At 44.1% G+C, this 27880-nt stretch overlaps 1 protein-coding gene across 3 annotated transcripts; it reads left to right on the top strand.

Annotated features, from left to right (window-relative positions):
* Positions 1-489: 489 nt before the first annotated feature.
* Positions 490-27880, top strand: SIRPB1 (signal regulatory protein beta 1). Of its 3 annotated transcripts, XM_034947316.3 has the most exons (6): positions 496-636; positions 10482-10838; positions 17129-17446; positions 18029-18361; positions 22891-23005; positions 23634-27880. In XM_034947316.3, exons 1-5 carry the CDS (start codon positions 564-566, stop codon positions 23001-23003), a joined length of 1194 nt encoding a protein of 397 aa, XP_034803207.2. In that variant the 5' UTR covers positions 496-563; the 3' UTR covers positions 23004-23005; positions 23634-27880. The 3 variants fall into 3 exon arrangements, with proteins under 3 accessions (XP_034803206.2, XP_034803207.2, XP_008972989.3); XM_034947315.4 differs by lacking the exons at positions 17129-17446; positions 18029-18361 and having other exon boundaries at positions 490-636; XM_008974741.7 differs by lacking the exons at positions 17129-17446; positions 18029-18361 and having other exon boundaries at positions 23661-27880.

Below are 27880 nucleotides of genomic sequence, written 5' to 3'. Positions count from 1 at the left end.
TTGAGCTACGTTTCGCCAGTTATATCATTAAAAGGTTTGAATAAGGAATCATTTCAAGAGCATACCTGTTTCCTCTCCAACATCAAGAGGCTCCTGCAATCCCTCCTGTTGCCCCCTGCTGAGTAGCACTTGGTTGAGGCTGGTGCAGAACGAAGCAACAAGCCAACCACATCCTAGGGTCCTGAGATGAAGAGTTTAGGACACAACTCACAACCACAGACCTTCTTGGCCCAAGACCCTCAACTGGCAAATCATCAAGAAGACCTGAAGATGGGGAAGGGGGCCACGTGGACAGAACACAGGCCTCAGTTGAAGAGGAAGCATTATTTTTGCTCAGGCTGTCTGATTCTCCTGAAAATGGAGTATGAGTAACTCTGTGCTTTGTAGCTGCCTGCTGTGCCTGATTTCTAAGTTACAATCTAGAAGCAAGTTGCTGTCGCAATCCATCATAGCCACTTCCTCTTGAACTGAGGGAGGCAGGGCTTGTCTTCTCTCCTCAGAGCAGAGCCTGACATCTCCCCACCACAGACGTTTGAACAGAGCAGGCTCCTGAGGTCTCCAGGATGCCTGTCCCAGCCTCCTGGCCCCACCCTCCTTGTCCTTTCCTGCTGCTGACTCTATTGCTGGGACTCACAGGTAAGCATTGCCTTGGGCTAGAACCCTTTCTCTCCGCTGGCAGGGCTATATCCTGTCCCTGGACCTTTGGGGATTCCAGACAACCACAAGTGCTGCCAAGGAAGGCCAGAGATGGGGCCTAAGAGCAGGACATCATGGAGCTGAGCACTTTCTCTGTGGATCAGCAGCTGGCTACCAGAGGCATCAAGTCACAGGATGATTGACTCACCACCACAATTACTTACATTTTGATCTATTTCATTTGACTAACACAGAACAATCACTATTTAAATCCTTACCAGTCTTGAGACTCTGGGGCCAAACAACCTACCCAAGGACAGAGTGAGCTCAGAGACAGCCTGAGAGGGCTGTGTGGCTCCAGGCCCAGCCTTCTGTATTCAATACCCAGAGGAAGTGAAGTCTGAAATGGTGCCTGCTTGAGTTGGACAGGGGTGCAGTGTTTCCCAGGGATGTTCAGCCACCGTCCTCCCTAAGGGTGCTCCTTATTTTGTCCTGTGTTCCCCCATGATCCTCCCTCCCCTGTGACTTGAGTCTTAACACCCATTTTTTTGGTCACCTCTTCCTCTTTAACAAGTTCTGCATTTGCTGCTTATTGGGGCCTATATTCCTTTCCTAGGGCTTCCATAGTAAAGAACCACAGACTGGGTGGCTGAAACTAGATATTTACTTCCTTGCAGTTATGGAAGCTGAAGTCCAAGATCAAAGTGTCAGCAGGGTTAATTTCTACTGAGGTCTTTATCCTTGGCTTGTAGAAGACAATCTCCACCCTGTGTCTCAACCCATGGTCTTCCCTCTGTGTGTGTGTCTGTGTCCTCATCTCCTCTTCTTATGAGACCATCAATCGTATTGGATTAAGGCCCACCCCAATGAACTCATTTAACTGAACTGCTTCTTAAAAACTCTGTCTCCAAATACAGTCACATTCTGTGTTGCTAGGGTTGGAGCTTCAACACATGCATTTTAGGGGACACATTCAGCCCATAACAGGTACCATAATCTCCCTTGGTTCTCTTGACTTTGCCATGGAGAATTTATTTTCCCTTCCTCAGGATGGGCAGGTTGGAAAGTCTTTGCTCCCAGCTCCCAGATAGGCTTCCTGTCCTCACTCCTTACTCAGGCCATGGAGCTGACACCAGGGTCACAGCGCTGGGCACAGCAGCCTCTCAGCTCCCCACTGGGCCCTGCTGTGATGCCACCTCACAAGTCCTAGAGGGCAGAAATTTCACTTTCCAAATCATTTTTCTTACCATACACTGTATTCAAATGACAGCAGTAATAGTTCAGCAATTGAGATCTTCCTGTAACGCAGAAACTGTTCTTAGCATTTTGTGTGTTTTAACTCCACTAATCCTCACAACATCCCTGTGTGAAAGCTACAACTCATATTCCCTATTTGCAAATGGGGAGGCAGGCTGAGAGAGGAACTTGTCTATCGTTCCCTACCTCAATCAGTGGAGCAGATGGGATTCAAGTCCAGGTCGACCAGCTTCAGAGTTCCTACTTTTAGCCTTCTTATGCTACCTGCAGAAATACTAGAAAATGCAGGAAAGCAGACACAGGATTAATCATCACCCATTACACCAGTCAGCAACAGAGTTAAAACCCTGGTATATGTTTGTATTCCAAAAGTTTTGTTAATCTGTTGGATGATTTCTATGTGACAAATATTATAGGTCACAGTTTTATATATATTTGTGAATGTGTACACACACACGCTCACACACGTGTGCAGTGGTCCCCAATCTTTTTGGCACCTGGGACTGGTTTCATGGAAGATAATTTTTCCAAGGACCCAGAGTGGGTGGGTGGGGAGGTTGGTTTCAGGATGAAACTGTTCCACCTCAGATCATCAGGCATTAGTTAGATTCTCATAAGGAGCACACAACCTAGATCCCTCGCATGCACAGTTCACAATAGGGTTGGCCCTCCTATGAGAATATAATGCTGCCGCTGATCTGACAGGAGGCAGAACTCAGGCGATAATGCTCACTCACTGGCTGCTCACCTCCGGCTGTGCGGCCCAGTTCATAACAGGCCACGGACCTATACCCAACCACAACCTGGGGATTAGAGATCCCTGCATGTGTGCATATAAGTGAGTGTAAGTGTGTACACGCACACACATGAGATTTCATTTTTTATCAGTTTCTCCAACTTTAATTTCAATTAAAGTTTAAGAAAATATTTTTAATTTGAGAACAGTATACTTCTCATGTACAACATATTATGACATATGTGTACATTTCTGAATGACTAACTTCAGCTAATTAACATATGCATAATCTTACATACTGACAATTTTGTATGGTGAGAACTCCTAAAATCTATGCACTTCGCAATTTTGAAGGATATAAATCATCTTATTAACTATAGACTCCATATTGTACAATAGACATCTGGAGCTAATTTCTCCCATCTAAACAAAAATTCTGTGTCCTTTGACTAATACTTACCGAACTGCACCCCTTGTCTAGCCCTGGTAACCACCATTCTACTCTAGTTCTTTGAGTTCAACTTTTTTAGATTCCACATATGAGAGAGATCATGCGGTGTTTGTCTTTCTGTGCCTGGCTTGTTTCGCTTAGCATAATACCATCCCGGTTAATTCATATTGTTGCAAATGACAGGATTTCCTTCTTTTGTACAACTGATTAGAATTCCATTGTGTATGTATACACCACATTTTCTTTATCCATTTATCTGTTGATACACACCTAGGTTGATTCCATATCTTGGCTATTGTAAATAATGCTGCAATGGACATGGGGGTGCAGATATCTCTGTGACATGCTGATGTCATTTCCTTTGGATATACGCTCAGTAGTGAGATTGCTGGATCATATGATAATTCTATTTTTGAATTTTGAGGACACTCCATACTGTTTTCACTAATGGATGGCCTAATTTACATTCCCACCAACTGTGTGGGAACAGGGTTTCCTATTCTCCACATACTCTCCAAAAACTTTTTGATAATAGTCATTATCATCTTTTTGATAATAGTTATTCTAACAAGCGTGAGATGATAGCTCACTGTGGTTTTAATTTGCATTTATCTTAAGAATGGTGAGGTTGGATATTATTTATATGTTGACTGGCCATTTTGATGTCTTCTTTTGAGAAATGGCTATTTGGCTCATATTTTACTTGGGTTGTTTTCTTATGATTGAGTTGTTTGACTTCCTTATATATTTTGCATATTAACTCTTCATCAGATGTATGGTTTGAAAATATCTTCTCCCATTTTGTAGGCTGTCTCTTCACTCTGTTGATTGTTTCCTTGGCTGTGTAGAAACTTTTTAGTTTGTTGTAGTGCCATTTATTTATTTCTGCTTTTGTTGCCTGTGCTTTGGGGCTCATATCCAAAAATTCATTGCCCAGACCAATGTCATGGAACTTTTCTTCTAGTACTTTTACAGTTTCAGATCTTACATTTAAGTCTTTAATACATTTGGAGTTGATTTTTGTATGTGGTATGAGACAGAGGTCTAATTTCATTTCTCTACACATGGATATTCAGGTTTCCCAACACCCCTTTTTCAAGAGACTGACATTTCCCCATTGTGTCTTCCTGACCCTTTTGTCAAAGGTCAATTGAGTGCAAATGTGTGAGTTTATTGCTGGGCTCTCTGGTCTGATCCATTGGTCTATGTGTCTCTTTTTGTGCCAGTGCCATACTGTTTTGATTACTATGGCACTGTAGAAGATTTTTAAATCAAGCAGTGTGATGCCTCCAGCTTTGTTCTTTTTGCTAAAGCTTGCCTTAGCTATTCATAGTTTTCTATGGCTAATATGAACTTAAGGATAGTTTTGTCCATTTCTGTGGAATTTCATTGAAATTTTACTGATATTGAATTGAATCTGTAGATCTCTTTGGGTAGTATGTACATTTTACAATAGTAATTCTCCAATCCACAAACATAGGTATCTTTCCGTTATTTGTTTTCTATTTTTTTCATCCAAGTTTTATAGTTTTCAGTGTGTAGGTATTTCAGCTCCTTGATTAAGTTTATTCCTAGCTGCTTTACCTTTTTTGGTAGCAATTGTAAATAAAATTGTTTTACTGATTTCTTTTCCCACTAATTTGCTATAAGTGTATGAAACTACTGATTTTTACCAATTAATTTTATATCTTATATCTGTGGCCTATTTGTTTGTTGATTCTAAAAGTTTTTAGAGATTTTTAAGATTTTCTCCATATAAGATAGTGTCATGCAAACAGGGAAAATTTATCTTCTTCCTTTGTGATTTGAATGCCTTTTATTTGCTTCTTTTGTGCAATTATTCTGGATAGAACTTCTGATACTATACGTTGAATAGAAAACTTGAGAGTGGGCATCTTTGTCTTGTTCCTGATCTTAGAGTAAAAGGTGACAACTTTTCACCACTGGGTATGATGTTAGCTATGGATATGTCCTGTATGGCCCTTATTGTGTTGAGGAACATTTATTTGGTATCTAATTTCTTGAGAGCTTTTATCATTAAAAAATGTTAAATATTGTCAAATGCTTTCTTTGCCTGTGTTGTAAGGTCATATGGTTTTTGTCCCTCATTCTGTTGAAATACTGTACCACATTTAGAGATTTATGAATGTTGTACCATCCTTGAATTCCTGGGATAAATCTTACTTGACCATGTGGAAACACACAGCAGTAGTAGTAGTAGTAGTAGTAGTAGTAGTAGTAGTAGTAGTAGTAGTAAGACTTCCCTTACTACAGTCTTCAACTCATTTTTTAGTCTACAGGAAAAACACATTAAAGAGATGTTTGATTTTCTCTGTTGCCCAGTCATTCTCCCTCCTTTCTACCTCAGTCATTTACCACTGAAAATCCCCCAATCTGTTAAGCAAAGCAACAGGTAAGCAGACTTCTTAGTAAAATGCACTTTTCCTCAAAACAGAACTTTTGCGCATTCCTCTCTTTGAGTTCTCTCTTCCATTAATGGTAGGGGTGAGGAAGAAAGAAGGAGATAAAAGTAACAGAGAACCCTGCCTATATTATCTATATCTATAGTTATATTCATATCCATATCCATAACCATATCATCATCTAATGTCCATTGAAGCCTCCAATCCTCAGGAAATCTGCCAAGTAATCACTTTACAATTTTTGAATACCCACCGTGTGCCAGATACTGTGGGAAATCACTTACATTTCTGACATCAGGTAACCATTATATCCAAGTTCACCCTCCCTCACAAATAAGGAAACAGAAGCACAAACTGCTCCTAGGTTACTCATTGGTAACTGGTAGAGCTACGATTTGAACTCAGGCACTTTGACTCTAGAGATCACAGGTTTCACCATTACTCTTCTCAAACACTTTTGCCCTTGATCTTATTCCATGAAATTTCCGCAGGTGCTGCTCATGAGGGCAGGGAGGTGATGTGGTGGGGAGAAGAGGATTTGTGGTTTTCTTCTCCTTGACTCTTCTGATTTCTGCATGTATACAAGTCGATTTTTTTTCACCAGTTCACATGGGAAACACATTTTCTGGCAAATTTCATGAAAGCAATTCACTTAAAATACAATATTTAGTCTCCTGAGAAAGTGTTCCACTGAGCAATTCACACATTATACACATATTTGATGAATACCTGCTATGTGCCAGGACCTAACAAAGAACATTGTTGAATAAAAGACAAAAAGTAGTTGCCCTTTTGTTGCTTACCTCCACTGGGGAGAATGACAGTAATCAATACACATGATAAATAGGCAAATAAAATAGTATATTAGACAGCGATAAGTGAAAATCAAGTGTGTGTTTATGACTTTTATTATTTTATAGAAGTTTTCATATATTCCTTTTATTGATGGTTTTTATCATAAAAAGATCTCCAAATTTGTCAAATGGTCTTCTGCATCAAATGAGCTAATCATGTGTTTCTTGTCTTTCTTCTATAAATATGATATATTACATTGTTTGTCATTTGTGCATGGAAACATCCTTGTATTCCAGAAATAAATATCACTTGCTCGTGTTGTATAATTCTTCTAATATGCTGTTCAATTCAGTTTGCTAGTATTTGGTTGAGGATTGTTGCATCAACAAACGAAGTACTAATAATGCCAACTGTCAACAGAAAGGTGTGCAGCTGTACCTGGCAGCAATTTTAATTTTGTGTTGCAGTGGAAATTTAAATTCCGATGGGTGTCATTTCAGATGAGCAGAGCCTGGCCTGTGGGGCAATTTATGGTTAATGATTGAAACAGGAGAGTATTATCTTCAAATCTGGAATCCAAATCAAGAGATTCTAGTGGGTAACCAGTCAGTTGTTTTAATGGAGTATAGCATAGGCCACAAAGAGCATTATTTTTGCATCAAGGCCCTGAGGAAATATATAGCCATCATGAGTGGTCTAGAGACTCCAAGAGGCATGAAAGACACAGCCAAAGTCTTTACAGAGAAGAGATATTTTTGTTTAATTCATGTAATGACACTAACAGGAGTGTCTGTTGATTTTAATTTGTAAGTAAAATTTGTAAATGAAGAATATGTTGCCACAGGCATCCCAAAAAAAACTTACAGATGCTGGATTATTGACATTAATATGCATATCACATGAATCTTCTTTGAAGAGGTGCTACCAATGTTATATCATCTTGTGCTCTTGAAGAAAGGTGGATGTCATTATTGATATTGGAACAGGATCCTCGCTTCAGGATGGAGAGCCATGGCAGCACTCCAAAAGGCAACACAAAGCTGTACATAGCATAGCACAAGAAAGTCATCAGGGTAAAAAGGCTTCTCAAATTGTGGAGTCAATCAGAGTAGCAAATCAGTAAGTCATGAGTCAAAGGCATTCCCTAGGAACTTTCCACCCGAGTTTAGAATGATCCCATCCTCATTGCCATTACTATAGAAAATGTTAGAGTGACTCCTGCTGGTTGAATCTTAGAGGATCACTCTAACATGGCCATGAAAAGTTCGTATGAAGAGGCATACTCACAGTTCCTAGAGAAGGAAGTAGGGCAGGCCATGCAGGAAGCCATGTGGAAGGAGCTCCCAAGAAGCAGGCTCAATCAAGCAGATGGGTAGGCAAGAGAGATGGGATCCCTGGGCAAGTGCCTTTACTGGGAGTCAAGGTGGAGGACACAAGCAAAAACACTTTTACTAGAATGTTTCAATGTCACTAGGTCACAGTAGGGGAGGACAAGAAGAGGAATTGTGGCAGGGACCAGCTTTAAAATACTGGTTACCTGGTCACCTGGGCAGGGTGCTCACAGCTTGTTTGTGGGATATTGAAGCATGATTTTTTAAAAATGTACACATAACTGGATATCTTTATTTCTTCATACAACTTTGAGTTGCCATGTAGCATCCTTTCATTTCCACCTGAAGCACTCCCTTTAGCATTTCTTGTAGGCAAGGTTTAATGGTCATGAATTCTGTTAGCTTTTGTTTATCTGAGAATATCATAATTTCTCCCTTGTATTTGAAGGACACTTTGCCAGGTATAGAATTCATGATTGACATGTTTTTCCTCTTTCAACATTTTGAACTTACCATCCCCCTATCTTCTGGCCTTCGGTGCGTTGCATAAGAGCTGAGCTGAAAATCTTATTGAGGGTCTCTTGTATGGAAGAAATCGCTTCTGTCTTGCTGCTTTAAGGAGTCTCACCTGGACTTTAGGTGTCAACATTTGGATTATAATGTGTCTTAGTGTGGGTCTCTGAGTTTATTTGTGGGTTCAACTTGCGTTTCTTCTGTGTCTTCAATTTGTAGATTCCTGTATTTTAACAAGTTTGTGAAGATTTTTGTCCACTCTGTTTTCATATAATCTTCTATTCCTTTCTCTCTTTCTCTTTTTTCCCCCTGGAACTCTAGTAAGGTGTATGTTGATACATTTGATAATGTCTCACAATTCCCTTAGATTCTGTGCTCTATACTTTATTCTATTTTCCACCCACACCTCAGTCTCAATAATTTCAAATATTCCATCTTCCAGTTTTCTGATTATTCTTCCACCTGCTTATACCCATTGGGGGACCCCTCTAGTGAAATTTTAGTTATTATACTTTCAATTCCTAAGTTTCTGTTTGATTTCTTCCTATAATTTCTCTTTCTTTACGTTCTCATTTTGGTAAGACATTTATATTCCTTTAGTTCTTGGTCCATTGTTTCCTTTACCTCTCAGCATTTTTAAGACAGTGATTTTAATATCTGGGTCTAGTATCAGGGTGGAGCTAATACATCACAAGGGTGCTTATAAGAAGGAGGAAGATTAATTCTTGGAGAAGGACATTGAAACATCCTTGTATTCCAGGATGTTTGCATGTGAAGATGCAAGAGGTTAGAGTGGTGGGAAGATGTAACTGTGAGAAAGGGATGTGAGAAACCTCTAGAATTTGGAAAGGCAAAAAACAGAGCCTCCAGAAGACACACAGCTCTGCTGAAAGCGCCTTAAAAAATGTAGACATGGAAGGTGTAAAACATGGTGCTTTCATATATGTATACATGTACATATACGTAGTGAAATGGTTATTAAAGTTAAGCAAATGGACACATCCATCATCTCCCATAGTTATGCTGCATGTGTTGTATATCAACAGCACCTAAAATGTGCTTCTTAAGCAAAAATACTGAATTCAATACAACATTATTAACTAAAATCCTCAGATTGCACATTCATTCTCTGGACTTCTTCCTCAGACTTATCACAATTTTGTGTCTTTTGACCTCCCCATCAACTCCCCCAAGTTCACCCCTACTCACCACTGTTTTATTCTCTATCTTTGTGTATTTGACTTTCATCATTTCTTCTTCATTGTACCCCAGTAACACTATTTTGGACTTCTAACCTCCAGAACTATAAAATGTTACATTTCTTTTAACACACTAAGTTTTGGTAATTTGTCACATCAGCATTAGGAAACTTAGGTAATGTGATTATGCTATGGGTGAAAAATTACCAGGGGCTTAAAACAAGGTTATATTTCTACTGGAAGCTACATATTCAGTGTGGATTGGCAGTTCTGCATGCAACGGTCATTCACGCATCCAGGCGATGGAGCAGGCCCTATCAGAGCCTCGTGGTCTCTGGAAGGGAGTAATTGATCCATAGAGGCTCTTGCAGTTAAATGCACAGCCCACAAATTATACCCATCATTCTGCTCAAAACTCAATGGTCTAAAGAAGTCACAGGGCCCCACCCAATCCAGTGATACAAAAAGTGCCACACTCCATGTACCACAGAGTGGAGGCCATAATTGGCAAAACATGGCACTTCCGAGGAGGGCTCAATAGTTCTACTCAGGTCCTCAACCCAAAGCTCTACATTGAAATTGAACCTCTTGGCCAGGCGCGGTGGCTGACACCTATAATCCCAGCAGTTTGAAAGGCCAAGGCAGACGGTTTGCTTGAGCCCGAGTTAGAGACCACTCTGGGCAACATGGTGAAACTGTGTCTCTAGAAAAAATACAAAAATTGGCCAGGTATGGTGGAATGCACCTGTGGTCCCAGCTACTTGGCAGGCCAAGGAGAAAGGATCCCTTGAGCCTGGAAGATTGAGGCTACAGTGAGCTGTGATTGCACCACTGTACTCCAGCCTGGGCAGCAGACAGAGCAAGACCCCGTCTCAAAAAAGAAAAGAAAGCAAACAGAAAGAACAGAAGAAAGTAAGGAAAAGGAAATTGAACCTCTCTGTGCCTCAGTGTTCTCGCTTGTATTACAGTCTTACGTCACAGGCCAGTTGTGAGGGTTAAATGAGATAATACATGTAGTGGGCTGAGCTCAAGGCCTGCTCCTAATATGCCCCCAGTCAATGAAAGCCATTGATAAACACTTGAGGAAACACAGAGAATCAGGTAAGGATGAAAAAATGACTGCTTTGTGCTCCTTTCCAGGAGTGGCAGGTGAGGACGAGCTACAGGTGATTCAGCCTGACAAGTCCGTGTTGGTTGCAGCTGGAGAGACGGCCACTCTGCACTGCACTGTGACCTCCCTGATCCCTGTGGGGCCCACCCGGTGGTTCAGAGGAGCTGGACCAGGCCGGGAATTAATCTACAATCAGAAAGAAGGCCACTTTCCCCGGGTAACAACTGTTTCAGACCTCACAAAGAGAAACAACATGGACCTTTCCATCCGTATCAGTAACATCACCCCAGCAGATGCCGGCACCTACTACTGTGTGAAGTTCCGGAAAGGGAGCCCTGACGACGTGGAGTTTAAGTCTGGAGCAGGCACTGAGCTGTCTGTGCGCGGTGAGTACAGCGTGGGCCTCCTTCGTCCCCTGGTGTGTGACAATAACTCAATAATTACATTATCCATTCTTGGAGCAACAGCCAGGTGTGGTGGTGGCTGAGCAGCCACCCTTTCATGAACTGATGTCACCCTTTCTCCAGATCACATGAGTTGAGGCTTGGAGATGTCATGGCAGTCGCTCGAGGCTCCACGGCTTGTAAATGATGGGACAGAAGGCATCCCCAGCCTGCGGCTCTACAGCTCTTGTGTTTCCAAAGCTGACCCAGCCCTTTGGTTTCACAGATGAGGGAACTCACAATTTGAGTGACTTGTCCAGGCACAGGGCTGGACCTTGCCTTCTGCCTCCAGAGAACGCTTCCCCCTCAGGGTGGCCAAGTCCCTTCTTTATGCAACAGGCACTCACTGAGACCCCACTGTGTGCCAGGCTCTGCCCTGGATGCTGCACAAACGGCAGTGAATGAAACAGCCTAAAGCGCTCCCCCACCAAGCTTACATTCTCTTCCCTTCTAATGAGGAGAAATCCGTCCAGGGCATGGAGAGGGTAAATCGTGGTTGTTGTTTTTTTTTAATTTAATCTTCAGAAACACCCCACGGGGAAGATTTCTGGGAGGCACATTCACTGTTGAATCTGATGGCCTGGTGGGAGGAGATGCCAATACGTTTGGCATTTGCTGTGGGTCTATTTGGGAAACCCTTCTGTGATTTGGGGACTGAGTCACACAGTTACCATGGGCTCTGAGCAGAACTGCGTCATCTCAGAATGTCCCTCACCTCAGGAAAGAGGTCCCACAAATGGGTGACTTAGGGGTTCCCCATATAAGGTAGCAACAATGCTTATTTGGGGTTTCCTGCCAGAGCCCCAAAAGCCTCGTCTTAACTGCTGAATTCTGGAATGTCAGCACAGGAAGGACCTTCAGACCATCCAGCCCAACCCCCTTTACTGATGGGAGACTGAAGCCAGGACATGACAGGGGCCTTGTCCATGGTCACAGGGCCAGTTAGTGACAGAATTGGAGCCAGAGTCCATATCTGAATCGTGGCAGTCTCCTTCCCTCCCCAGTATTAGACACTGTCTCCATAGAAGAGCCTGGTGCATCATAAGTGCTAAATAAAAGCTCCTCAAACAGAGCCAGGTGTCAGAGAGCCAGCATTTCTCTTTTCATCAGTTTCCCAAATGTTAAGAATGCACCTCACATTCAGATACTAAAGCTCATTGGTGACTGGAAAACTTCTCCCAAACGTAAGTCCTGTCATTTCATATCGAGATTCCACATCAGGACATAGAGAACTGCTCCAGTTTTTTTACAGCTGAAAAATACTCCAATTTATGGAAATACCAAAATTTATTTTACAGTCTTCTGTTGATGGATATGTAAGTTATCCCCAACATTGAGCTACTACAACAATCATGCAGTGGATGACCTTGTACATGTGTCACCCTACTCAGGTGGGAGATTCCCACTGGAAGTGGCGTTTCTAGGTCAGAGGATAGTGTGTTTTCATATTTGAGAATATTGCCTAATTTCCCTTCTAGATGATGTAGCAATCAGAGATTACAGACTTGAGCTCCCATGCCTGGCTAATTTTGTATTTTGTAGAGACAGGGTTTCTCCATGTTGTTCAGGCTGGTCTCGAACTCCCAAACTCAGGTGATCCACCCGCCTCAGCCTCCCAAACTGCTGGGATTACAGGCGTGAGCCACCGTGCCTGGCCCCACTTCAAACATTTTTAAGACAGTGGTTTTAACATCTGGCTCTAGCATCAGGGTGGACACAATACATAAGAAAGGTCCTTACAAGACAGAGGAAGGAGATTAATTCTCAGAGAAGGACTTGTGAGGATATAAGCAAGAGGTTAGAGTGATGGGAAGATGTAACTGTGAGAAAGGAATGTGGGCAGCCTCTGGAATTTGGAAAGGCAAAAAAACAGAACCTCCAGAAGACACATAGCTTTACTAACAGCTTTTTTAAAAAATGTATATATGTAAAGCCTAAAACATGATGCTTTCATGTACATGTATGTACATGAAAATGTACATTGCTCAGTAATGACTGAAATCAGCTCCCCACAACCCTTGAACTTAGACAAGGAAGGTGGCTTTATCCTGATTGTGCAGATAATATTGGCAAAGACACTGAAATGTCCAGGTGGTGCCTCCCCAGCCCAGGCAGTCACAGCCAGTGGTGGCTCAGGTGTGACTCAGATCTGCTAACTCCTAGTGAAGTGCTCACTCCTCTTTGCCATGCTCTCGGCCTAAATGATGAGCTAGATGAGAAAGGAGGGAGGTGGGGAAGGGGGCCAGAGAGCAGCAGCTGTGCCAGAGTCTCCTTATAACCAGTGCTATGAGGGAGAAGCCATTTGCTACCTCCTTTAAAGATGAGGACACTGAAGCTCAGAGAGGAGACCTGACTTGGGAGCAGGTCAGGGAGACAAGGCTGGAACCCCGCAGCCTGACTCACAGCCTTTGTCTTTGTGACACTCAACTGTGGTTTTTCAAGAGTGGAGAAATGCTCCAACCTTCTCTTTCTAAACTCTTGCATTGTTCAATTCTACAGCAAAAAGCACTAAAAACAAAACAAGAACCCTGTAGGGGTAGCAGGGCCTGTCTTCACACTCCCATCAGAAAGGCCCTGCACGTGTCTCATGATATGCCAAGCCGGTTCCTAAAGGACAGGTCTCAGCACACATGAGGCATTTAGGACTCTCCCCCCGTATTGTGCTGTTTCTCCTTCACTCGGCAGCATCCACTGAGCAGAGTCGAGCGTCCTGCAGCCCAGCAGAGCACGTGTCTGCCCGCTCATGGTGCTGAGGACTAAGGATGAGGAGATGAGGCATTTCCTAGAGAGTGTTTGGGGCCCATGTGAGCAAGAGTTGAGCTTCTCCCCTCCGGCTGTCAGGAGCCCACAGTCTTTTGCTTATGGCTGCAGGATAACCAGGCCTGGGCACCCAGGAGGGAGGCTTCTCCCTAACATTGCATGAAGTCTAGAATCTCAAAGGGACAATTGAGGTGGCAGTCAGTGTTGGAGCTCAAGAAGTTAGAACACTTGCTCTGTTAATGGACATAAGTGCTTGGTGGGACACAGGAAATGCCCACTAGGACACATAGACGATGAGAAGACAGTGCCTTCATTTTGCTCAGCCTCAGTTTCCTCATCTGTAGAATGGAGACAATCACGGACTCCTTTAGGAAAGTGGTAAGGTTAACATTCTCTCTGTAAATCACCTAGCACAATGCAGGCACCCCCATTGTCAGGTGTTATCTCAAGATTGTGTGATCTTGGGCCAGTCTTGCCTTCCTTTGAGTCCTCAGTTTCCCCATCGGTGAGATGCTGATTATCATGGCCTATTCTGGGTTCTGTGAGGATTGGAGAGGATGTGCACAGAGCCCCTAATGGTGGTGTTGTTCAGGTTATTACTGAGCTTCTGCAGAACTGTTGTTAGGAGAACACAGGCAGTATCCCAGCTGCCTGGGCCTCTTCCCGGCTCTGCCACTTCCTGGCTCTGAGACCTGGGACAAGGCGCTTTGCCACTATAGGCCTCGATGTCCTCACCCTTTGATGGTAACACTGGACTGGGCAGAGTCTGAAGGAGTGAAATTGTGTAAAATGCTTAGGGCATCAACAAGCACACAGTAAATGCTCAATATATGTGAGCTGTGTTAGGGTGAAGCTGTGTGACCTCAGACAGGTCAGGGCTTCTGTAGGCCCCACGTATAAATGGGGTTTGGGTTGGGGTCCAGTGGCTTTCAACCTTGGCTGCTCATTAGAATCATTGGGAAAACTATCAAAAAAAAAAAGTTTGCAAAGCTGGACCCAGGATCCCCCCTTAAAAATGCCAATTTAATTGCATCTAATTTGGGCCTGGGCATCTAAAGTTCTTAATGGCTCCAGAAGATTCTCATACACAGCCCCCTAGCAAAAGCGGTGCCCCAGGTTTTGGGGCTTTGAGCACAGCTTTTTGGGTCATGGGTGCTTCAAAACAGGCATTCTGGAAACATTCTGGGAGGCCCCAGAAGCCTGAACAGGACCCCTCCCATGCTACTGGCCTCAGGGCCCAAGATAGGAGATTGGGACAAAGCCTGGCTCAGATGCAGCCTCAGGGCTGGGGAACCTTCTGTCTTGAAAACATTTGTATCTAAACACGTGCTGGAGTCCCAGCAAATCCTCACTCCTCAGCTCCAGAAGCCTCCCTCCCTCAGCACTCCCAGATGTCACTGAGGTATCTTTTCCCTCCTTCTTCCAAAATGCTTCCAGCTTCCCCTGTGATCTTACTTGAAAGCCAGTTCGCCAAACATGGTGGTTGCTGCTCCTTTTATCATTTGGGTTTTTTCTGGCAGCTGCGGTGAGTAGGGTTTGAGCCTTTCCTTGGTGTTTGTGTGCCTCTTTGTTCTGTTGCCTAAAGAATAGCTATGCAGCTCCAGAAGCAGTAATGACCAAACCTCATGATTACAGTCACAGGGGCTATTTATTAAGCACCTACTACATGCCAGGCTATGCCCTTGCACTTACCCTCACTCATCTTCCCAGGGTGGGGTTTCTATCTACTTTTGGCCCTTGGCCACCAAGGATCCTCTCAGAGCCTTTCCCTACATAAGGGCTCATATGAGGACCCCCTCTAAGAAATAGAGGGAGGATTAAAGTGCTGAGAGGTACAGAGAGAGCAGCCAGCATCAGGCTGCCAAGAAGCCCTCAATAAATCGGAACTGAAGACAGCCTCTCAGCCCTCTAGGGACACCCATGCTGCTGGTGTCTCAAAGACTTGACATCTTCAAGTGACACCCTCCTTACTGTGCTCTCACATTATTTCACGCATATCAGGGAGCAAGTTAATATTGGCAAAGGCAAACGTATAATATGTGCTTTCTAAGAGGACAGCAGAAGGTTCAAGGTAACAATTAGCAATTTGCAGACACCCTTAAAATTCATCTACAGGGGGAAACTGCACTCGTTGTTCTGATTCTCCAATGTGTTTGCTTTCAAGGCCCAGAATAGGTTTCTGTCTGTTGGTGTGGCCTGGGTCTTTGTCTCTTGTAATTAATTAACGATGAAAAAGCTAACCACCTTTGGCTTTCTTAGTACTCAGTGATCCTTGTTTTTGACCCAAACCTGACCTAACTGAAGATTCAGATTCCAAAAAATTTCCTCTTTTCAAATTTAGGACTTCCAGCAGATTAGACCAACTAACAACAACAGCAAAATGATTGTTAGGAAGGCCAAAGGAAATAGCATTTATTTGAAAGATAAAGAGGTGCAATTTGGGTACACTGAGTCAGCAAAACCCTGAATAATGTCCCATATGGCAATACAGGACAGGTTTTTTATAGGGGATTTTCACCAAAGGTTGTTTTTGGAAACAGTTCATTAGCTGGTTGAAAATCCTCAACTGCAAACCCGTTCTCATTGGTTATTTAATTAAAGTACTCCAGGTGAAAGAGATCAAAATCCCACAGACCCTGGCTTCAGTTGTTATCCAGGTCTATCTACTGCAACATCCTGTGGCTTGACCTTTAGCAGGTGTGATTCCAATGCTCTTACAAACTCTCGGCTCTACGTTAAAGCTTTATCCTTAATTAATGCCTTTTATTTGACAGAACGAAATATTTGTGAAAAGAAAAATACGGAATGTTTCATATTTTTATAATACCTAAAGAGAGACCTCTGTGTATCTGTAAAGTCTGGGTTAAAGATAGATCTGTGTTTTTTGGGGGAAGCATCTTCTGTGTTTGATCCAGAGCAAAACTGCTTCCATTGCCCCATTGAATCCTGGCGACATCCCAGGAAGCAGAAACGCCGTCCTCCTATTTTGCGGATGAGGAGCTGGGGGTGTCAGCCCACCCCTCTCCTGGGCTGAGCAGCCTGGTTGCAGCTCTCACGGTGGTGCCACTTTGCCATTGATCCCTGTATTGGCTTCTGTAAATGCCCTCTGTGAGGTTAGTGAGCTCTCCGGGGGAAGCCAGCTAGGACCAGTTAATAACATGGAGGGAGACCAATCAGTAATTTTGTTCCTATGCCCAGATTGGTGGAAGTCACCCTGTGTGGAGAGGACTTTGAACTCAGGCCCGGACTTCCCTCTGGGCCCTGCCCCTACTCACTGTCTGACCATGGCCTGGTTCTCACCTCTAAGAGCTGTTGTGTCCTGATCTGTAAAACGAGAATAGGGACACTGCCTTCACGACATTATTAGAAAGATTAAAAATTAACGTCTCAGAAGGTTCTTAACATGTCAAACGCTTATCATCAGTGATGGTCATCTCAGTCATGTCTCCTGATTATCGATGGTCCTTTTGTAGCCAAACCCTCTGCCCCCGTGGTATTGGGCCCCGCGGCGAGGGCCACACCTGAGCACACAGTGAGCTTCACCTGCGAGTCCCATGGCTTCTCTCCCAGAGACATCACCCTGAAATGGTTCAAAAATGGGAATGAGATCTCAGACTTCCAGACCAACGTGGACCCCGTAGGAGACAGTGTGTCCTACAGCATCCACAGCACAGCCAAGGTGGTGCTGACCCGTGGGGACGTTCACTCTCAAGTCATCTGCGAGGTGGCCCACATCACCTTGCAGGGGGACCCTCTTCGTGGGACTGCCAACTTGTCTGAGGCCATCCGAGGTAGAGGACCCTCACACCCAGCCCAAGCTCACACCTGGCTGCCAAGCCCACTCCCCTCTCCCCAGGCTCCAGAGCTTGAAAGGCCTGGAATCTAATTCCTAACTGTGTTGTCCACCTCCCACGCACCTAGGTGAGCTGGTCACTTACTATCATTTTAATGGCAGCTGTCAGGGGACCAGCAACCATGTGCCAAGCTCTGGCCTACAGAGTTTCATTTATTTCACCAAGAGCAACTACAATTAGTGAGCAACTACTAGGAGCCAAATCACTATGTGCTTGGTGATTTCACTGATTTTGCTACAGTTATGACATTCCAACTGCATGCCAGGGGTTATGCTTGTAGATATCACTCATTCTAAGCCTAGTAGGAGCTAACAGTCCTTGGGCACCTACTGTGCGCCAGGCACTGTGCTTAGTAATTTCACTCATATGCAACGAGTGCCCTCAATGTCTGAGCACCTGCTGCCTACCTCGCACTGTCCTGGTGATGCCCTCACTGTGTTGGTGGGAGCTACATTATTTAGCCCTCCCTGTGATCTGTCTGTGCCACAAGATCAGAGCTTCTGCCCTGTGCTGTCTCAGTTCCACCCACCTTGGAGGTTACTCAACAGCCCATGAGGGCAGAAAACCAGGCAAACATCACCTGCCAGGTGAGCAATTTCTACCCCCGGGGACTACAGCTGACCTGGTTGGAGAATGGAAATGTGTCCCGGACAGAAACAGCTTCGACCCTCATAGAGAACAAGGATGGCACCTACAACTGGATGAGCTGGCTCCTGGTGAACACCTGTGCCCACAGGGACGATGTGGTGCTCACCTGTCAGGTGGAGCATGATGGGCAGCAAGCGGTCAGCAAAAGCTATGCCCTGGAGATCTCAGCGCACCAGAAGGAGCACGGCTCAGATATCACCCATGGTGCGGTTACTTCCCATTTTTAAATTTTGTCTTTTTCTTTAATGTTAAAAGCAATGTTCATGCTTGTCATAAAATAAGCTAGAAGTCTATAAATATAAAGTAGAATTTCAATGTCTACATTAAAATCCTACACTTCATGGGTCACCACTACTTAGAAGGTTCAAGGTAACAATTGGCCATTTGCAGACACCCTTAAGCCCCATCTACCAGGAGAAACTGTGCGTCAAGACTTTGATGCACAACTTGATAGATATTTTGACATAAATATACATTAAAGGAAAAAAGAGAGAGGGAGGCGATCCGTTTGTTTATGAAGTCCTGTGTCTCGCCTTCTTCTGCATTTCTCGCCAGCACACCACCTTGCCTTTTACACTTTCTAACCTCTATCTTGTCCCTATTCTATCCTAAACTTTTCCATCCGCATCTGTGACCTCAGCCACCAGTCTCCAGCATCTGCTCTATGAATTTCAGAAAGACAAGTGAAGTTTAAGCCTGGACAGACCCCCAGGTGACCTGGTCACAGCACAGGCTTCTTTTGTGTTCTGATGGTGATATTTGACCAACAATAATCACAACCACTCTGCACATTTACTATGTGCAAATTTCTGTTCATCTCTGATCTCCTTTCCTGCTTCAAACACCCAGTGAGCTTGGAGTTTTACCAAAGGGGAAACCAGGACTTAGGAAGTAATGAGGGATGTTGTTGAAGACTTCTTGTCATTAGACCAGGTTATTGGTCCAAAGTAATGAAGGTAAATCTAGTCCCTGAGGACAGGCTCACTACCAGGCTATAATGGGAATTTGTGCTAATTAGAGAAACTTTCCCTTTCTGCTGCGCTTTGTCCCAAGGACCCAAATTTGGCCAGTGTTCCCCCTCTCTATAACCAAATATGTCTTATTTCCCTCTCTTATAATACCAGGAGGGGCCCCTCCACTCCAGTCGAAAGACAATCTTTCAGTGCTGTGACCCCAGTACATCCTCCCACATCTCAGGGTCCCACAACTTCCCCATCAGGGCCCAACCCCAGCATAGAAGCCATTAAAGCTGACATTCAACCTCCTTTGTGATTCTGCTACTCTTCTAATGATGGCCGGGGCCCAATCTTCTATTCTTTCTGCCCTGAGGCTCCAGGAAATAAGAATAAGGACTCAGGTTCCTTCCAAAACACCCTATGATGTTTGCATCATCTCCTGGGTCAGTGCTGAGTCACGGATTTGTTCATGTCCCTGCCTGCTAGAAGAGGAAAGACACGACATAGAAGACAAACAATGTCCCCAATCATCAGAGATGTGTGGAAGGTGCATAGTCACGTCCACTGAAAACTTGCTCACGCACGCACCTGCAGTTGCACATTGAGGGATCATGTGATCAAGGACATTTTTCACAAAACCAGTGTCATTGTCCACTTAAATTTTAAGTGTTCAAAGCACTAAATTTCATAAAGTTATTAAAATAATTTCCTCATATCATCTAAAATGGAGCATACATTCACATTTTACCAAATTTTTTAGAACCGTTTTCCTGTGTGTTAAATTTGGTTTTAATTTATCTTTAAATGCTTGTGTTTTCCTTTGAAAGATCTGGGCCTCAGGGATATTTTTGGATATTTTATAATCATAGACTCAATGTCGTTAATAGTTTAGGGTTATTCACATTTTTCGTTTCCTATTGAGTGAGCCCTGGTAAGTTGTGTTTTGCATAACTTCTGGTCCATTTCATCTAAGTTGTCATATTTATGTGTGTAGAGTTGTTCATAATATCCTCTCATAACCCTTTTGGTGTCTGCAGGGTCTGCAATGGTATCCCACGTTTCATCCTGATACTAAAAATGTGTCATTTCTCTTTTCTTTTTCATCAGTCATGCTAGAGTTTTTTCCCATTTTATTGGTGTTTTCAAAAGATCGACTCTTTGTTTCAATGGGTTTTTGTATTGTTTTTGTGTTTTCAGTTTCATTAATTATCTGCTCTCTTCTCTCTTTTTTTTTTAAATTAATTCCTATCTCCTGCTTTCTTTGGGTTTACTTTGCCCTACTTTTTGTAGTTTCTTAAAGTGCGGGATTTATATTTATTGACTTGAGATCTCCTCTTTTCTATGTCCTCCCTTCATCACTTTCTGTGGCTAGGGGCTGGTATTTGGGCATAGAGTCCCTGCTGTTTGGCTGCTGGGCTGTTCCTCAGTCCTCAGGTTCTTACCTTGCTCTTCCACCTTGGAAGTTCTCCTATGCCTGCTCCTCATGATATTTCTTGGGTTCATAGTTGTACTTCTCAAGGAGGCACAGGATGAGATGAGTCTGTACCATCTGGACAAGGTTGAGTCTTTTCTTAGACTTCCAACCACCCACTGGGGCTGAGAGAGGGCTGCCATTTTTGGGTTCTTTCAGTGTGTCTGACATGGCATCCTGGCTCATATGCTAAGTCTGGAAATGCATTTTAGGTTGTCTAGGCTGGCAGGCAAACTGCAGGATGCCTTCTGTGAGGTGCTGCATCAGTGGCATGTGAGCCTAGTGAGAGACTGTGCCCTAGGGTTAGGTGAGTGTTCCCTTTTGACTCAGCCATTTTGCAGTTTGGCATTCTCTCTTCAAGCAATATTTAGGGCCTGGATTGTGTAGAATTTACTTTTCCTTTTCTGTTTCTTCTTTTGGCTTGGGGAGGATATTTATAGCGTCAAGTAGCGATGCCACTGCAATTGTCCCCAGTAACTCTGAAGTCAACTGACAATCTTTGAGTGGTTTGACCCAAATGTCTCCTCCCACATTTCAGGGTCCCACAACTTCCCCATCAGGGCCCTATCCCAGCATAGCAGCCATTGAAACTGAGATTCATCCTCCATGGTGATTCTGCTACTCTTCTATGATGCCCAGGACCCAATTCTCTATTCCTTCTGCCCTGTGGCTCCAAGAAATAAGAATCTACAGTGCTGCCAAGAAGTCCTCTGGCTTCCAGCTGAACTTTAATTCATGATGAATCACTCTTAGTTTCTCATTGCCTTCCTCCCAAGAGTTCATGCCCAGCAACAGCTAACACCTTAGTTCTTATAACGACCATTTCCCAATCTGTTTTCAAAAGGCTGATGGCAAGGAATTTCCTTCCTGTGGTAACACTATCCCAGTTTAGTGCCAGTGAAAGTGTTATCAATCGCAACACAACAGCAAGTCACGGCTTCTCCAGTCCCATTCACCACCAGCCCTGGGGTCCTCATTGCTAGCTGATGAGTAATCAGATTCCCAACTTATATTTTAGAGTCTTCTTTCCAGACCACTTCCCAAGGACAGTTTCTCTGGGAGGCCACCTGAGGATGCATAAAGCAATGCAGGAGGCATCCTAGAGTGCTGTCAGGGTCAACATGCCTCAGGAATGAGGAGGCAGGAGTGTAGGAGGAGGGAGGTGCTGAGCCACAGTGCAGGCAGTACAAAGATGCAGCTGCTCTTGCAGAGAGGCAAAAGGCCGGAGGGTCCTGTAGATTTTTTTCAAATTGAGGGGAGGGGCTGGCCCTTCATATTCCCAATGCAGTCTATCTCTCATGTGGGCTGCCCCTTAGAAGGAATAAACTTGGGCAGTGCAGCTCTCCTCAAAGGAGAGAAAGCCCCAGGGAGCCACCCATCTGAGAACTGCCGGCCTGCAACACTCCAGCGGCTATAGATGCTGAGGTCTCCATTCCTTCCTTAAGGACCCACCAGCACCATTTTATTTAAAAAAAAATTTTTTTTTAATACCTTTGTTACTTTTAACATCCAAAACCCCTTATTTAAAAAATGCAAACAGTCCCAACATGAGCTTCCGTAGATCTGACTCTCTGTGTCCAACAGAAAGATTTCAGATGACATCTGCACTGGGGTTGAGGTAGGAGAGATGATGTCTGAGGCCCTTCCAAGCCTGAGGCACATTCCCTGACTCACCAGGGAATTTTCCAGCCAGCAGGTTTAATTGGGTCTTGTCCCTGGAGGGCTCCCTGAGATCATGAGAATATGGGGTCCTCTCCCTGCCCCTGGGGCTAAGAAGGGCAGCATGCAACTCTCTCACTCTGAATCCATCCTCACACCACCTGCCCACCCTTTACTAATCATTCTCATGTCCTGGAGTGTTGGACTTGTCTTGGACTCAGGAGTCACCCTTGGGGACATAATGATGGGCTTCCCTAGGTTTGGATCCTACTAATCTCCTGACACTCCCTAAACTCTCTGGCCTCAGTTTCCCCATCAGAATGGAATAATAATCCCTGCCCCATGGGCGTGTGAGGATCAAGTGAGGAACCCAGTTGCCACGTATATGAATACCTGAGCACACACTCTCTCCACCTTTTCCCTCCAGGAGGATAAACTGGCAGCCTGGGACAGGGTGAGTGAGAATGAGGAGCCACTTTCCCTGGCCTTTGCTTTCGGCTGGAGTCAGGGAAGCCAGAGCAGGATGCAAGTTCAAAAGCTTCAGAGGATTGATGGGCCCAGGTAGCCTCAGATGGGGTAAGTGGAGGCCCCTGGGATGAGCTCCCAGGTGGCCCCTCTCATGGCTCCTGCTCTTCCCTGATTTCCAGAACCAGCGCTGGCTCCTACTGCTCCACTCCTCGTAGCTCTCCTCCTGGGCCCCAAGCTGCTACTGGTGGTTGGTGTCTCTGCCGTCTACATCTGCTGGAAACAGAAGGCCTGACTGTAAGTTTAGGAGAGGGAGGACTGACCAAGGGCTCCCCCAGAAAGGCAAGGCCAGCAGGAGGGCCCAGCTCACATGCCATGCAGCTTCAGGGTCAGTGGAGTTTACAGAAGGTGACAGGGCTCCCTCAGGATACTCAGGAGTCTCAGGGAACCCTGTATGGGGCTCCCAACCCCCAGGGAGTGTGCAGGAGTTGGGATGGTCAAGGGTATTACAGGAGGTGGGATGCTTCAAGGGGGTTCAAAGCTGTCCCCAGTGGCCTAGGAGTCCCATGGAAAAGGTGGACAGAGGGGTCTAAGTGAGGGCCAACTGAGTGGGTGGTCCCTTCCAGGCCACTGCTGGGACTCCATGGGTTCAAAGGAATCCCCACTGTAGTGTTGAGAATTCCCAGATAGGCTGCTCTGAGGGCTGTTCCTGCTCTGACCTTCTGTGTGCTTGAGTGGAAAGCGGGGATGAGGGAGCATCAGGACTTGGAAGAAGTGCTGAGCTGGCAGAGTCCTATCTCAGGCCTGCCTGTCCACCCATAACAGGCATCCCAAGAGGAGACGAGCACTAGGGACATATCAGGCTCTCAGGAAACATTTCTTAAATGATGAGCAGATGAATGAATGTGGATGTGTTTTCCCACAGCTCCTTCCTTCCTTCCCTGCCACATAGGACCCTCAGTCTCTGCTGCCTCCTCCTTTCTTGAGAAGCTCAGCCTGAGAGAAGGAGCTGGCGAGAACCTTCCCCACACTCAGCTCCAAACGCCTCCTCTCCCAGGTCATCTGCCCGCCCACACGCTCCTGTTCCACCTTCACAAGACCATGATGCCCCAAAGCAGTGTCTCTATTCACGGTCCTGAGCAGGGGCCATGGGATTGGGCTCTGGGCACTGACTCACGGCACCTCCCTAGAAGGTGAGAAACACTCCAAATCTAAACACACCAGGACTCCTCCCATCCGTCGCCTTGGGACTGGCCATAAACCACAGACTCTCTCCAGGCTCTCAAGAGTTATCCTGTCTTCTGGATTCCTGCCTACCCCAACTCCCCCAGCCTTGTTGAGGTTCTCTATTGCCTCCTGAATACACATGAACCCCTATACCAATTTTAAGAAAAAAATGATTCTCTTTCCTCTTTGTGCAAGCATCCTATCCCTCAAACCCAAAAAGAAAGAAGCTCTCCCTTCTCTCTCTGTGATGGGGACAGTATTTCTTCTAGTATCCTGCAGCCTTCCCAGTCCTGCTGCTTGTGGTAGAAATGCTGCCACAGCCCAACATTGAGGAGCCCTCAATGACTGCCCTTTACAAATCATATTCAATTCTGCCTCCAAAATGCATGTGTCCACTTACGTGAGATGGTAAATGTTTAACAATGGACTTTCTGAAAGGGAAAAACCAAAAGCTGTTTTGCAGTGCTTGCCAATTTCTCCAGTGTAATAACTCCCAACCTGACCAATTTCACACTGCCAACAGTTAAACAACCAGATTGCAAGATTCCTGAAATTTAACAATTGTTTTTCAGGGCCCAGTCCAAGCCTGCTGCTGGAAACCTCAGAGTTAAATCCCTATTCTCCACACCTCTCACCTCCACCACCCCTCCCTGGCCCAGCCAGCATCATCTCTTTGGGGACCACTCCTCTGGCTTTCATTTTTCAGCCACAGTGATTCTTTGGAAAAGTCAAATCATATCACTTCTCTGCTTCTTCCCCAACACAGCTGCATGGCTCCCGCTCTCCCTCCTTCAAGTCTCTGCTCAATGTCACTTCATTAAAGGCACCTTCTATAAACTACCTTGTATAAAATATTATTTATTTTCTCTATCCCAGCATTCTAATTTCTCTTATCCTAATTAATTTTTCTTTAGCCCTTATTTTGATGAGTATTATGCTGAATACAGGCAGCCCTCACTTTTCATGGCAGTGCAAGATTGCAAAAATGACTGTGCAACCTGAAACCCAGGAAAGCAGTCTCCATATTCAATCAGAAAAACAATGATCATTCTGTGACCTTTACCATTTTTTGTCAAAATATTAGAAACTCTCACACTCTCAGTTACAAATGTAGAGGACAATGAAAATATAATGAAATAAATATTTATTTGTGCACTACAATTCAAAGCATTAGAAACATTGAGAGTTCAAGTGCTGTTTCTTTGTAAAAATGTATCCAGAGTAGTTGGAAGAGTGCTTGCCTTTTTTTGTATATTTCTAATATGGAGTGATATAGTTTGGCTCTGTGTCTCCATCCAAATCTCATCTTAAATTGTAATCTGCATGTGTTGTGGGATGGGCCTGGTAGGAGGTGACTGAATCATGGGGGCGGACTTCCCCCTTGCTGTTCTTGTGATAGTGAGTTCTCATAAGATCTCAGTGAGTTCTCACGAGATCTGGTTTTTTGAAAGTGTGTGGCAAGTCCCCCTTCGCTCTCTCTCTCTCTCTCTCTCTCCTGCCACCATGTGAAGAAGGTGCCTGCTTCCTTTTCTCCTTCCACCATGGTTGTAAGTTTCCTGAGGCCTCCCAGCCATGCTTCCTGTTAAGCCTGTGGAACTGTGAGTCCATTAAACCTCTTTTCTTCATAAATTATCCAGTCTCTGGTAGTTCTTTATAGCAGTGTGAGAATGGGCTAATACATGGAGCAAGCATCGTTTCTTTTCATTTGTTTATTTTATTTTTATTTTTTTTGAGATGGAGTTTCACTCTTATTGCCCAGGCTGGAGTGCAATGTCGTGATCTTGGCTCACTGCAACCCCCGCCTCCAGAGTTCAAGTGATTCTCCTGCCTCAGCCTCCTGAGTAGCTGGGATTACAGGCATGCACCACCACACCCAGCTAATTTTGTATTTTTAGTAGAGATGGGGTTTCTCCATGTTGATCAGACTAGTCTTGAACTCCTGACCTCAGGTGATCCACCTGCCTTGACCTCCCAAAGTGCTGGGATTACAGGCATGAGCCACCATGCCTAGCCAGCAAGCATCATTTCTATTATACCTTGGTGTTTTGCCATCTTTCTAAGTTTGGACTAGCTTCCAACATCTTATCCCTTGAATTTTCAATATTGTGAAATCACTCCAGAAGATCCTTTCATGTGAAGTTTTTTGCTGGCATTTCAACCTTTGGGACATCTTCAGCCCTTTTATTACCACTCCTCTCCCATTTGTGGCAGTTTGCGTTTACTACCTCCCTCTGGCTGCCTATCTGAAGTTCCTGCATCAGGGTCTACATTGCCACAGTCAACTATTTGTACTTCTAGAATTCCACTCACATTCAATTTGAACCTCACTTGCAGCATTTTCACTTCTCATTTCTTCACTGCACTTTCATCTTGGTTGCAAAATTCCTCTTTCAATTATTCATTTCTGTAAAATGTCATATGGGCTCATCACTGGGAGGCAAGGAGGCAACCCAACTATAGGCTTTGCTGTTTGAGTAGGAGAGCCATAGGGACCAATCACCAACAGACTTTGAAAGACACAACATGACTGGTTACTGATCATGATGAGCTTTTATTTCCATGGTGATTTGTGGACTGAAGAGCTAGCCCAGAAGTTTGTACTCTATGCAAATTACATTAAATTTACTATGGCACCTAAATTTTGAGACTTGTGTTGTGGGACTGATGTTACTTAACTAAACTATGGTAAGTGAAATGCATGCATGTCATCACCAAAGTGAGAACTGCCTGTATTTATTTATCTTACGCAAATAGAATGTCAGTTCTATCGTGGCGGGTTGGGGGTGGGGGAGGATTATCTGTATCCTCAGTTGCCAGAACTGTGTCTGCCATGTAATAGGCTGTCAATTTTTTTAAATGAGTGAATACATCATTGAGGTCATTGGTTTCTACTAGGTGTTGGATTTCAAAAGAAAACTTCTCTTCATTTGATCACTTGGCCTGTGTGCTGTATTCTCAAGCTCTTTCTTTAAAGACTACTCTCTCTTCTTTCTGTTTAAAACATTCCATCAAAAATTCAACATCCTCTAGAAAGTGAGAAAGTGCTAAAAAGAAAAAAAAGTCAACCCCAAAACCAAAACCCACAGTGACTGGAGTACATCAAAGAGGCACAGGAACCAACTGAAAGAGCTCCCAAAGGCCAAAGCTGGAACACTTTCAGCAAAAAAATAAGTAGTAATGAGTTATAGTCCAAAGTATAAAATAAATATCTGAGTCCATACTGATATAAATAAATGATTGAATAAATTAATGGGAAAGAAGAGAAGAATCTCCAGTGCAGAAGAGTCCCAGATAATTTATTTATACACTCCACCCTAAAGGAGGTGGAACATAACTTCCACTCCTGAAGTGTGGGCTGTGCACTGCGACTTCTTTGCCAAGAGTACAGCATGGAAAAAAGGAGAAAAAATAACTTTACAGTGGAAAAATCTGACAATACAGCTTCAGCCAGGTGATCAAGAGTTCCTCAACAGTTATAAATCAACATCAAGAATCATAAATCATGTCACTAATATGTACCTTTAATATGATGTGATGAAGATGACGCTTTTCCTCTATTACCTTCCCCCCAAAACTCACAACCCCAATCTAATCATGAGGAAAACATCAGACAAATATCAATAAGGAGGCATCCTGCAATATCGGGCCCAGAACTCCTCAAAACTGTCAAGGTCATCAAAATCAAGGAAAGTCTAAAAAACTGTCATAGCCAAAAGAAGCTTGAGGAGATATGACAAGTAAATGTAACAGGTATCCTGGGTGGGATGCTGGAAGAGAAAAAGGACATTAGGTAAAAAGAAAAGATCTAAATAAACTATGAACTTTGATTAATCATAATGTATCAATATTGGTTCATTGATTATAATAATGTATCATATCAATGTAAGATGCTAATGATAGGGCTCAATTTTTCTGTAAATCTAAAACTGTCCTTTAAAAATTAAA

This window comes from Pan paniscus, chromosome 21 (assembly GCF_029289425.2).
Source record: "Pan paniscus chromosome 21, NHGRI_mPanPan1-v2.0_pri, whole genome shotgun sequence".
Classification (NCBI taxonomy): Eukaryota; Metazoa; Chordata; class Mammalia; order Primates; family Hominidae; genus Pan; species Pan paniscus.
Note: the sequence above shows the minus strand (reverse complement) of the source record. Positions and strands in the feature narration are given on the sequence as shown.